Source organism: Arvicanthis niloticus, chromosome 26 (assembly GCF_011762505.2).
Source record: "Arvicanthis niloticus isolate mArvNil1 chromosome 26, mArvNil1.pat.X, whole genome shotgun sequence".
In the NCBI taxonomy this organism is placed as follows: Eukaryota; Metazoa; Chordata; class Mammalia; order Rodentia; family Muridae; genus Arvicanthis; species Arvicanthis niloticus.
In genome coordinates, this window is record NC_133434.1 from 17813186 (window position 1) to 17826392 (window position 13207).

Here is a 13207-nt window from a genome sequence, read left to right on the forward strand (position 1 = left end):
TCTACATGGGAACTGAACGCAGCTAGCTAGAGTGCCACACTTTGCATACAGAACAAATACAAAGTGAAAGGAAAGTATAACTTATTTGTGAGGTTCTACAGAGTCCCAACTTGACTGAAAGTATAAAAATAAACTGTGGACTTGGTTCATTCGGTTAGTCTAAGTTCTTGGAAGCATTTTTTTCTGAAACTGATCTGTGCCAATTGGATAAGACCAATTGCAGCCTTTCTGAGCTTAGATTTTTTTTTCTTTTTTCTTTTTTTTTTAAATCTGAGCTTCCTAGATTCTTAATTTGGGGCGCTTTTGTTTGATTTTTAAATGGTTTCAGGGAACGGAGTGTCCTAGTTTGGCTGTGGGTTTAACCTTTTTGTCTCTTTTTTTCTTAACAAGTGAGTGTGCAACAAAGGAGCCCTTTCTAGAAACCTACAAAAAGGCAATCCCATGTTTATCTGTTTTTGTTGGTTTTTTTTTTTAAAGGCAAAAGACACTAGTGGAATGAGTGTGTGTGTATGTGTGTGTGTGTGTGTGTGTGTGTGTGTGTGAGGGGGGGGTGATTATTTGGGGATGCTCTGGTGAAGCCGCTGTGTCATTTTTTTTTATTTTGATCTTTGCTTGTTGCTTGGTACCCATCATGCTTTGCTCTCATTCTCTTTTGTTTGTGTGGCTTCATTGGGGACCGTCTTGACTTCAGTTGGCGCTGGCTTTGCTTCTGACTCCTGGGGCTCAGACTTTGTTTCTACGGGACCCTTCCTGCAGAAAAAGAGAAACAGTGTTGCTAAGACCACTTTGTAGAGCTCGGTAAATACTGCCCTCCTCCCCACCCCCTCTTCCTGTGCCACATGGGGTGGGGGAGGCTTCAGTTGTAGCTCTAACCTTGCATGCACATTGAAATCACCTGAGAGCTCTCCAAATGACTGGCTCCTGGGGCATGTCCCCAGAAATCCTGGCTACAGTGATTTAAACACAACCATGATTCCAAGGTACAGCTAGGTGGAGATGCATTAGTCAAGAACAGTGGTTTCCTTCTCCAGCCTTAACTTTCCCCAGCCCATGTTAACCTGGAGTAGAAGAGAAGGCTCAGTTCGTCTCTCCCACCGAATGGAAGTATCCCACTGCTAAAAGTGGGGTACCCCAGGCTCTGCCTCTGGTACCAGTTCCAGAGATCTCTACCATAAACCACTTCTCTTTTGCTTGCCCCCAACATTTCATCCAGATTATTTCAGGATGGTGACTCTTTGGTGGCTTGAGCAGGGTGAGAGAATACTGTTACCAGGGTGGCAAGAGGCTTGCATGGGCATGCTTGCTCTATGAGACTGGAAGGGACAGCTACATTGACCTTTATTAAAGTCCAGGCGTGCCTCTGTCTCCACAGGTCTCTCAGGACAGAGTCGAGCCTAAACACACATTAGAGCAAGTGCATCTACCGGTTCACTCCAATGCATTTAGTTAGCACCACACTACAGAAACTTGAGGGTTGAGAACTTAGAGCATGGAGGCAGGCATGAGTGTCTGAGAGTCTTGGGTAGGGGAAAGAGTGACCTTCACAGCCTGAGCGGGACAGAGTTGTCTGTGGCTGCATCCTCCTCCCAAAAGCAACCTCAGCAGAGCTAGCTCAATTCTTTCTGAATACCACAGCACCATTCTCGGGAGGTCTTGGCCTGGCCCTGGATAACACACACAACTATGGGCCCAGGGTGGCAGATAAAGGCACCTTAGCCTCCGATGTGACTTCTTAAACTCTGCTCACCAGTGGCCCAACTGCAAAGGCATCCCTGGGGGGAATAAGCATGGCTAGGATGCTAAGGATGGAGCCTAACAAACGACCTAATTATCGAATGGAGCCGGTAGCTGCTTTGCCTCTCCCGTCACCTGCCCCTGTTCCTGCCTCATCCCAGGCCCCTGGCTGACAGTTGTCTCACAGAAGCCCTGCAAGAGGCTGAGGATACATCAAACACGGAGAACATAACACAGCAGAGACACACACCACTACAGGACACAACCCAATGACAGTGGACAAAGAGAGGCCGTACTCGGTCTTTGCTGGTGCAGGAGGCACAGCGCTGTCTGCAGTGGAAGCAGCAAGCTCAGAGGCTTGTCCACTGGCCCCAGTGGCGGGAGCAGGAGAACCCAGGGCTGCAAAAACATCCTTTGCAAGGTCAATATCTGGGGTCTTGAAGTTCCCTTCGTCCATTTTTAAGTCCTCGCCCTGGGAAGGGTTTGTGGTGCTGACGGAGGCAGCCTTGCTCTTCGGGCTAGCAGGGGCTGTGGCTGCCTCAGGTGGGCTCTTCACGGTGCCAGGCTGGGTGGGCTCTGGGTCCGGACCTTTGGTGCTGGGGGCTTCCTGCTTGGCCTGGGGGGCTTCTGTGGCAGGGGCGGCTACTGCTGCTAAGGGGCTGGCTGCCCCGGCTGGAGTAGGGGTGGGAGCTGGGGAGGCCTTACTGGTTGGAGGGACCTTGGAGGTCTCTCCCGCACTGGCAGGTGTGCTAGGACTGAGTACAGCTCCTTGGTTTGCCAGGACAGTAGAGGACAGATTGCTAGCAGAGGGAGCCGAGGTTGGGGTATCACTCAGGTCAACAAGAGGAGCAACTTTTGGGGCTGAGGCTGGGGAAGAGGATGAAGCAGTGACACCCTTGGAAGGGGTGGCCTGACCAGCGGGCACAGAATTTGAGTCTGGCACAGTTGTGGCCGGTGGGGCAATACTGGAGGTCAGTGTAGTGGTCTCACTGGTAGGGCTGTTCTGAGCAGTGGCAAAGGTTTCGGTGATAGTGTCAGAGTTAGTGGTGACGGTGGTGACAGAAGGCAGCATGTCCTCGACAGTGGCTGTGGTGTCGGCAGGCAGCCTGTGGGGAGGACAGGAAGTAGAAAGAGAATAGACAATGAAGCTAAGACTGACAGAGAAGCTAGATAGGAGGCAAGGAGAGGAGCGGTGGGAGGGCATGCAACCATACACGGGCAGGAACATGGGCCCACGGAGAAACAAGGACGAAGAGGAAGTACATGCCCCAGGTGGGCGGAAGAGGACACAGGAGACAACAAAGAACATGGCAGTCTCAAAGGGACCTGCTAGCCTTCTTCCATGCTGACGCCCCTTCAGCTCTCTGTACAGGGCTCCAGTTCCCTACTGCTCTGTCTAGTGTTCTCTTGTGCTGCCCTCGATCTCCACTCCAGTGAAGGCAGCTGACATCCATCATCCACCTTGCTAGGTTTCTGGAGCCCCATAAGAATGGGGTCCGGCTACTTTACAATTCTTCCAAGGTCAGAATGAGGAGGACCAGTGTTCCAAATGGCTCCTATATGTCAAGGGCTCTTCCAGCCATAGATTTGTGTTCCTGTGAGATGTATTTCCTTCAAGGCTATCAGATCCTTGATAGCCTTTGGGCAATACAAACATAGCTGGTCAGGACCCCTGAAGATCGCCAAGGCTTCTGAGTGGAAGAAGACCAAGGAACCTACCCAGGTCCTGAAGATTTTAAAGAAATCCTAAATGAAACGGACTAGTCCTCTCTCTCAATAAAGTTAAGTCATTCCTGGAATATGTGTGGAATTCTGGAATACTCCAGGGAGCCCACTTATGCAATGAGCACAGTAAAGCACCCCCTATAATCCAAGAAGAAGCATGTCTTCTCTCTCCAGAGAGTGGGTTCAGAAAGTCTTCTGACCCAGGGCTCCAGAGCTCTGGCTTCCATGTTTGGCCAGGAGCCGAGGGTGAGAAGCAGGGAAGGTTGGGGTAGGGTGATAAGGTGAATTTGGGGTTCTACTGAGGCGGCAATCCCTCCTACTCCACGTACTCGGGCTCTGTCAGCGGCGTGGTCTCGTTGGGCTCCGTGTGCTTCCCTCCATCATGGTTTGGAGTCCGTTCCTCCTCTGTTCGGACCTCCACAATGGGTTCCTTAGATTCATCTTTCCTGTTGAGAGAGTTCCGCTGGTTAGATCCCAGTATGGCTTCAGGAGGAAAGACGTCTAAGAAAGAAGTTGTAACAAGGGGAATTGGGGTCTGGCCCGTGGCTGCCAGAGTGAGCTGCACGACTGTGTTTGCATTAGTCCAGTTCTGATACCTAAGGTAATCACCTCACCCTCCCTCAGTTCTACATCTGTACGAGTAAGCGTACACCTTGCCTAACTATGAGAACTAAATGAGATAATTTATTTAAAGTGTTTAAGCACAATGCAGATAAGTGCTCAATGCAAACCTATGTGCACATGTGTGTATGCATGTATACAAATGTATTTGTAACTGTGCATACACAGACCTGTGTGCATCTATCTACCTGTCTGTCTATCTATCTATCTATCTATCTATCTATCTATCTATCTATCTATCTATCTATCATCTATCTACCTACCTATTATCTATCTATCTATCTATCTATCATCTATCTACCTATTATCTATCTATCTATCTATCTATCTATCTATCTATCTATCTATCTATCATCTATCTACCTACCTATTATCTATCTATCTATCTATCTATCTATCTATCAATCATCTATCTACCTACCTATTATCTATCTATCTATCTATCTATCTATCTATCTATCTATCATCTATCTACCTACCTATTATCTATCTATCTATCTATCTATCTATCTATCATCTATCTACCTATCTATTATCTATCTATCTATCTATCTATCTATCTATCTATCTATCTATCTTCTAACCAGTTACTTGCATGTGGGAGTATTAAGCAACTTATTTTCTCACTCCATCATTTCTCAGCTTGCTACAACGGCCTCAGTCACCCACAGACTTCAAAATCTCCTGCTAACTAGATAACAGATGCTGCTGGTGGGAAGAACATACACATTGTCCCTCTAAGAGAAGAGGAATTTGTACTTGTTTTTCTCCCTTTGGTACCCGAGAGCCAGTATACAGTCTCGCCTTCAGTAGCTGCAAGTCAAGTATTCAAACAGTAAATGAAGGAGAGAGAGAGAGAGAGAGAGAGAGAGAGAGAGAGAGAGAGAGAGATATTAAGTATATTTTTCCATCACTGGTCCTTTCCAGGTTTAAATCTGACAAGTCCCACCTCTTGACCTCACCAGGAACTTTCACATCTTGATGAGACTTTAGAGCCTAGGGTGGGTCAGAGACACTGTTTTTCAAACTTGTCACCTCACTTGGCCTTAAACCCATGTTTCAAGTAGAGGAGATCACCAGAGCACTCTCTGATAGCACAGAACTAGGTCCTGGGCTGAGGCAGAGTCTACACCCCACTGACAGGATGAATTTGTACTCACGAGAAAGCAGCCTTGCCCTCCTCCATGTCTTTGCCCTTGGCTCCGGGCCCAGCTTTGCCGCACAGGTTCACAGCGATGCACATGAGGAGGCCACACTTGTTCAGGAAGTAGCAGGTTATGTCCATGGCCACCAGGAGCAGGACGAAGATGACAATGAGGATCCCCACAATGGCGCCTGTGCTCAGGCCTGTGGTGGGGCTGCCATTGGCTTAAGTGGGAGAGAAACGGTCAGTGGTTAAGAGGTTTGCTTATGAGCCTCTGACCCTATAAACAGCTGTCCCTGGGGTGGAGTAGGACCCTGAGCCCCTGAGCCTATGAACAGCCATCCCTGGGGTGGAGTAAGGGCCCTGAGCATGAAGCTAAGGCATTTGTGACCAGTGGTACCTTCCTTGGGGCCTTCTTATGCCTGGTATAGGGACAATAGGTTCTCTGGACTTTTCAGAGAGGGTGTGATTGCCTCATCTCATGCAGAAGTCAGGGTTTGAGGACTCCTACAAATTAAGATGAGAGAGGAGATCGTGTCTTCATTTTTGCCTCTCAACAACTCTGAACCTCCTCCCTAAGACATGTGCTCAACTGGTCTTCATGAATCCTGGAGGCCCGGTCAGGTAGTGTTTGAGGACACTGAGTGAAGGCACATCCAGGAGGGTCCTGCTGTATCTCTGGACCAATGCACATTATTTTTTCTGCCTCATCAGGCAGTGACTGCTGGCTTTAGGCTATGCTATGGCTCTAGGCTCACTGACAGACAGGGTCCCATATGGGGGTCCCAGGACTGTCTTGAGTCTTGTGGAGATGCCAGGCCCAATGGGATGCCAACATATGATTCAACTTCTTCTCCTCTCTTGAAGAGTAAGTCCAAAGGACTTTAACTATGAGGGAACTGGGGATCAGTTTATTGTTTATTGTGATTCAGGAGGCTGAATGTGACCTATGAAACTCTGGAGACACAGCAGCCTCCTGAGGCCCCACGGGTAAGACGAAGGGTCTGGGAATACTCACCATGTGTGAACCAGGCATTCTGGTGGCAGACTTCAGGAAAACCTGTAGACTTACCCAGATCTGCACATTCTCACAGACAGTCACACCCACGCACAGGACAAATGTCCATGGACTCACAGTCTCACATCCCAACAGCACCCAGCCTCCTAACTCTAGCTGGGGCTTCACAGTCTAGTTCCTCCTGGTGACCATTAACAGCCTCCAAGGTCTTGGCCTATTGATTCTCCCACAGAAGGACCCTGTGTGAGTTTCCTGTGTGGCTCCACTGACACCAGTTTTCTGAGAGGGACCCACTGACTCTAGATGACTTCCACCAGTGCTGGTATCGTGGGAAGCAAGACTGCAGAGTTCTGCCTACATAAGTCATCATGGGGACAATAGTTTCAGACTGATACAGGGCACTTCTCATTTGTTAGCCCCATTCCATTTCACCATTAGACCCTTCCTGATGTTTTCTGTGCTTCCAAGGGACTAAGGACACCAAGGTCTTTGGACTGGCTGCAAGGACTACAGCTAACAGTACTTGGGAATTGGCCCCAACTGTCTTCATAGTGAGTATACTATACTTTGCCAAATGGCTAAGCCTAGTCAGCAGCTTGCCAATCTTATCTTAGGCCATTCCTCCAGAAAAGGGCAGGAATGGTATTGCCTGTGGGCTACTGTCTTTCTTTTAATACTTTTGGATATTTGTGACAGGACCTCACTGGCTAGGGACTCTGATCCCTTTGGCTTTATTTCCTGAGAGCTGCATTTACAGGTATGCACTGCCACTCCTGGCCACCACTCTCCGTCCCTCATGTAGCCTGTGATCTGCTGAACTAGGATGCCTCAGGGAGGTACCATACTGCTTCTCCGGGGTTTCCAGTGTTCCTAATTACAAGCCTCAATTCTGGCCCAGAATGCCAGAGAGGAACGCTCACACCAATTCCTCCCTAGGGGCCCTAGGGCCTGAGCTGGAGGAGACTCCAGGTTTACAGATGTTTTTACTCTTTAGGACCTTGGCTTGTTTCCCATACTTCTTTCCTCAGGACTTTGAGCTGGTCTTTTCTAATCCTTCACTGGGGACTCCAGTTGCTGTCTCTAAGATGGCTCAAGATGAATAAAGGATGCTAGCTACTAGGTGTGTGGCTCTGGCATCAGGAAAGCTGCTCTCGGCTTCAGTTGGGGGATTCATTCTTCCGGCACCCACTTGAGAACCCTGTAACCCTTATTCCTGTATGGGGACAGGAGGAGATGGCTTGATCCCCTTGATCTTTAGATCTAAGAACGTATCCAGTTCCTACTTCATGAGGGAAGAGTTAAAATACAAAAGTAGTTTTTTGGGGGGATATCTATGAATTTTTGTACTTAGTGGCAATCTTAAAAATGTTTTGAGAGCAAGTCTTACTTCTCTGTAGCCCTCGCTGTGAAGTTCAGGCTAGCCCCACATTTATGAGCCCCTTGCTGCCTTGGCCTCTTCATTGTTTTTGTTACAGACTCAACCTACCATGTCCATCTCAACAGCAATGGGTTTTTATCTTGAACTTTATACATAAAAGCAGTCCTATGTGACTGCTTATCTCTTAACTCCTGAGACGTGTCTCTAAGACCATATCTCTTCAAAGAGGAAAAATAAACCATGGAAAAGCTATTCGGAGGATGAGAGTTCAGCAGCTGGACAGCGTTGGCTCTGGGCCCAGCAGAACCAGCTGATGGTTTCACCACCAGGTCTAAGCATATTCGAATGGATGTATCCAAGGGTGAAGAATGTCATGCCACATAAGCAAGAAAGGGGATCAACAGTCTCCCTTTCATTTGATGCAAAGTTTGGAGCCTTTCTTGTCCTATCCAGTCTCACATGTGTTGTGGCCTCTGTGTAGATCCCCCAGACCCTTGTAAACTAGGCTCTGACTTTCAGTACTGTATTCCAGCCCAGGTCTGTCTGCATGCTGCCTAATGGACACGGCAACCTGTCATCTCTCCAGGGCTGGCTGACCGTGTAGCTATGTTGTAGGTATAGGCCTCAGGTTTCACGTTATCTTCTTGGACATCTACCTTCCTTATCTAACAAGCGACTCTGCTCTACTCTCTTCTTGCTCCCATCTGCTGTTTTATTCTCCCGTGTATGCACACTACTACTGCATGGTTTCTCTAGAACATTCAAGCAGGTGCCCACTTTCTTCTCTGTCTCCTCAGCAACTAATGTGACTCTGACGTTGGGCAAATGTTCACAGAATATTTGTTGGGTGACTGAGTCTTCAGCCTGGGAATGAGAGCATCATTCCAAAAATTTAATTGTGTGTTATGGGGCGAAAGGGACCTGTATTCTGTACAGAATCTTTAGGTGCTACTATAGGGGGAGAGGCGGACTACAGCTCCTCCGAAAGGATTGACAAGCAACAGAGTGAGCTGCCTTGGAAGCTGTTACTTGTGAGTGTTGTTTCTGGAAACCATTAAGCAGAGACCAGACAAGCTGTTGACAGAGACGTTGTATCTCTGATGATGATGATCTTGGATGAGATACTTGTATCTAGAAGGGCCTTGAATGGGGGATGGTCTGCAAATCTTTTTCAACCATAAATACCTCATTTCAAACCAGACTTGTACAGTGTTCCACACATGATACTGTTTCCAAGATGCCAGTCTCGATAGTGTGTATTGGGAAGACTAAAATGCTGGTAGCCCCTATCTTTAGCTATTTGTCTTTAAAATTTAGATTTTGCATAAAAATCAAATGCCTTTAACACTTAGCAGTGATTCTCTGCCTGTGGTGGGGTTCCTGAGGAGGCTTCTTAAATACTTAGCATATGGGACTCTTCATTCTAGTGCTAGAATCACTGGGGGGTGAGGGTCAGGAACTGGGATTAGAACAAGTACCCAGGTCACATGAGGGCCACCATTCCTAAGCCTTCCTTGTCCTCAATTCCAGTGGGTCATGCCTGATTCTAGGGTTTATCATCAAAGGGGTAATGACCTGCTCCACATCTCAGACATAAAATTTGATCATAGATAGATAGATAGATAGATAGATAGATAGATAGATCAAGGACTCTTTGCGGAAAGGGGCCCACCACTTCCAAGGACTAATTCTTCTTACAGAAAGTGAGTACTCTGAAGTTGGAGGGAATGTTGGTGGCCCTGACAGAGAGATGGGAACAAGGAGAGGCTGTGTACAAATTAAAGGGCCCTGGAGCCAGGAGACACCACATCTTTGTGGGTATTACAGAGTAGTTTAGTCCAGGGAACTAGTGGGACTAGGTCTAGATCCTGCATTTTATTGAACAGATGATAAAAGGAAAAACAAAGGAAACCCTTTCAGTTGTCTGTCTTCTCCATGACCTTCACCTTGCCTTCCCTGACAAACCCAGCACATAGGTGCCTAGCACATGAAGAAAACTTCTTGGGGGCAGCTTTTGCACATCTCCCTGGGTAGCAGCTGCCCTCCGCAGTGCCTGACTAGGACTGTCAACCATCTGTGGTTCCTGGCTTGGGAGCTTGACATTCAAAGCAGGAACCAGCTTGCCTGAAGATTGAGACTTGCATATAGATGCTTTCTTCTGCCTTTATATGGACCTCACACTTTCCAGGTGCCCAGCTGGGTCTGAGTTATTGTACCATGGCCCCCAGGCACAGAAGTCCTGGCCCCAGTATGACTCTCAGACTAGGTTGAACTTGGGATCTAGTTTCCTCATAAACTCCTTGTATGTCTGCTTGCTTCTTCCTGGAGCTGGCTATGCACAGAATTCAAGTTGTCAACAGAAGCTCCCGTTAGTTCCTGTCTATCATTAGATGTGTGTGTGTGTGTGTGTGTGTGTGTGTGTGTGTGTGTGTGTGTGTGTATGTGTGCTTGTGTACACACATGTGCACTCTCATGCACACATGCATGTGCGTGTATACTGTTAGGGGGGAGAAAAGGTCACTGCATACTCAGAAGACCTTACTAGAGAGCTCTGCAGCTGGTTGAACATCCACCCCTGATCCAGTCTTCAGAGTTACTACCACCCCACTTTTGCAAAGGTTCATTCCTCTCCCATTGCCTGCTGAGGATTCCCAGGCAACAGAGAACCTGACACCCTCAGGATCCCTTAGGAAGACATAAATGATTTTCATGAGAAAATGCCTTCAACTAGAACTCTCCTCCTCACCAAGTGTGGGGTCCAATTTAAATGTCTCTCCTAATAATCAGTTACCAAGTGCAAGTGAGGTGGAAAGAGAGGGCTTTTTTTTTTCACTGTGTTGGACACAAAAGTCAAAGAAAATCAAAACACGCTGTTGGGTTTACATGAACTGTTATATCCTTTAATAATGCAAAGGTGTAAACTTCATAAAGTCTTGCTGATTATCTACACAATGATGTTAGCATTCTTATTAGTAGAAAAACATGATCTGAACCTGCTGTATAAATATTCCCCCCCCCAAAAAAAAAAAACTGAGCAGAGAACCCTCATGGTAGATACACGGTGTACGGTCTGTACTAATACACAGTGTAGAGGTGGGGTGAGCCCACTCCCTTGCAGATTCCTGGGAGCTGCTCTCTGATGAGTCCTGGCTAGGCCAGGAGCCACAGCCTTCATGGAGGGACCCAGTGTCTGGCAGGGGCTAGTGCACAATAAAGCTGTGTCTGGTAGGGCACACCATTACAAACCACAAGCTGCCTGGAATAAACCCAAAGGTTTTCCAGCTGGGCCTTGTGTGTGCTAAGAGCACAGAACCATGCTATGGCTCTGGACATTTAGGCTGAAATCCAAAGGTCTCCTTAGGAATATTAACACTGTCCCTCTCCTGTGAGTGTGTCAGGATGAGGCTGAGGCAGACTCTCTGAGCTGAGTTCTCATAGAGTGAATGCATGTGACATCTGTCCAGGGCCATCAGAAGAGGACAATGGTAGGGCCTCTCTTGCCCTCCCTGATGCTTTCCTTAAATGACCTGTGACTGTCACATCAGGCCTTGAGGCCCATGTTATTTTCTCTGCAGTACTGGCCTGCGCCACCTTGCTTCACTTAGTTGGTGGGAAGAGGCCACAGGTCCAGAGCAGAGGTTCATATCGGGGAGAGAGAGAGAGAGGAACTGTCAGTTTTAGCTGCTGAGCAGTGTGAAGCCTCTACATTGAACACTTGAGAATACTGGCAGGTGGCAACACACCACATTGGCAGGTGGCAACAGCCTGCATACTGCAATTTGGAGTCATTTGTCTGCCCAAAGGCAAAAGCTAGTCTTTGAGCATTACAAAAAATAACAACAGAAATGAAATAGGTGAAGAACCAAAGGAAACATAAATTAAGCTTCTGTGGAGATGTTCAGAGATGAGATAGGTAGAATGACGGGTGCCATGGGAGGGGAGGGGATTTTATTCATTAGAAGGTCCACCACAAGCTGACACTATTGGCTGGGTTTCAGCCTTGGCTTTCATGCATCCGATTGTGACACACCCACCTCCTCTTCTGGGTGAATTGCCCAACAGCTACAGGAGCTCCTGGCTTTTCAGAAACATTTAAAACATGTCATGGGGCCAGTAGGCAAGCTACGGTACTGTGGAGGTACTGGCAGAGACACTGCCTGACTTATAAACAGTAGGGAGTAGACTGTCCCTCGGCCCCTTTCCTTGTGCTCTTTGGAGCATGCAGGGAGTGGTGGGGAGGGTGACTGATTCACAGTGGATGCTTTCAAACTGCCCAGTATCCTGTGTTTGTGGTGATGGTGAGTTCACGACAGGACCTGCCACCAGGACCTGGAGGTTTGGTGATCATCTGAAGCATCCTACTGTGGAGTGGAATAATCAGCTTCACTGGGAATCAGACGGCAAAGCCCATTCCTATCGGACATGTCACAGGGCCAGAAGATGTTGAGACTAACACCAGCCCTTTCTAGAATGTTCATCAGCTCCAGAAAATAGACGATTTTAACTTTTCCCACTGCGTGGGCAACAGGGGATTTAATTTGCCTATCAGGTCAGCAGAGTGCTTAGGAGAGTCACCCCAGGAGGCTCTTTCAACATGGGTACTCACATGCAGGTGAAGCTAACTACCTATCGAAAGGTGGTGGGCACAGTGTTAGGACGAGGGACACGTGTGTTGACCTTTACAATAAACTGAGCTAAGCTTTAGAAGTCTAGAGTTTCTTCTCTGCTGAACTTTAGGTATGAACAACAGCAAAGACACAAGCAACAGATGGTAGTAACATCTCCATAAACCTTGCATAATGCTTTTTTTTTTTTAAAAAAAAAATAGTATTGGAAGAAAGATCTCTCAAATTCTTCTTCATATATATTTTTACTACTATTAAAAAGGGGCTAGACTCCGTAAGAAGTGACAAAAAAAGGTATCACTGAATGACAAAATTATCTGTTTCCAGTCACCAAGACCTTCCTTGTTCATACAGAGTACTCGCTCAGTGCCTGTGGCAGGGCCACTGTGGTCCTGACAGGTTCTTTCCAAGAGGGACAACTGATCATTTTCATAGAAACTGGGCTTTTAATCAAATACAATGTAGAGTGTGTGTGTGTGTGTGTGTGTGTGTGTGCGCGTGCGCGCGCGTTCAAGTTCCTAACAGAGCAAAAGAAGAGTCACCGCAGAGAAAAGCAATGAGACCAAGGTGTAGGAGGTGGAGCTTCCTCCCAGGGTGGCTGCAGGTGCCAAGCAATGGGTCCCAGAGCAAAGATGGTTGTTGAGACATAAATTTGGCAGTGGGGATGTCCCAGTGACGTCCAGGGTGACAAGTGTGACGGCAGACACACGGGGGGGAGGGGGAGGGAGGGGAGGAAAGAGAAGGTAGAGACAGAAACAGAGGAAAAAAAATAGATAAAAAAGAAAGGAAAAATAGGTCAAATATAGAAAAAACCAGAATCCAAGGTTAATTCAACTTAGTAAGTTAGGCTGACAAAAGTTAGAGAGTTCAGTGCTCTATCAACATCATAGGCCGGGTCAGCAGCTCAGCAAGGCCAGAAGCAGCATAGCAAGTTAATTTGGGGGTCAGGGCCAGCGAGCAAA

At 47.5% G+C, this 13207-nt stretch overlaps 1 protein-coding gene across 17 annotated transcripts in view; it reads right to left on the reverse strand.

Moving 5' to 3' along the window:
• Nucleotides 1–499: 499 nt before the first annotated feature.
• The window catches only part of Ncam1 (neural cell adhesion molecule 1), a 293603-nt gene continuing 280895 nt past the window's right edge, over nucleotides 500–13207 (reverse strand). For 8 of the 17 annotated variants that reach the window (XM_076925106.1, XM_076925105.1, XM_076925104.1 and 5 more), the window contains 4 exons: nucleotides 5241–5448; nucleotides 3789–3905; nucleotides 2031–2840; nucleotides 500–750 (listed from right to left, as the gene is read on the reverse strand). In XM_076925106.1, the coding sequence (XP_076781221.1) occupies nucleotides 630–750; nucleotides 2031–2840; nucleotides 3789–3905; nucleotides 5241–5448 (1256 nt within the window). In that variant the 3' untranslated portion in view covers nucleotides 500–629. Of the gene's footprint in view, nucleotides 751–2030; nucleotides 2841–3788; nucleotides 3906–5240; nucleotides 5449–10493; nucleotides 12844–13207 lie in introns of those variants that run through there. The other 9 variants (XM_076925111.1, XM_076925110.1, XM_076925109.1 and 6 more) reach the window with 2 other exon arrangements.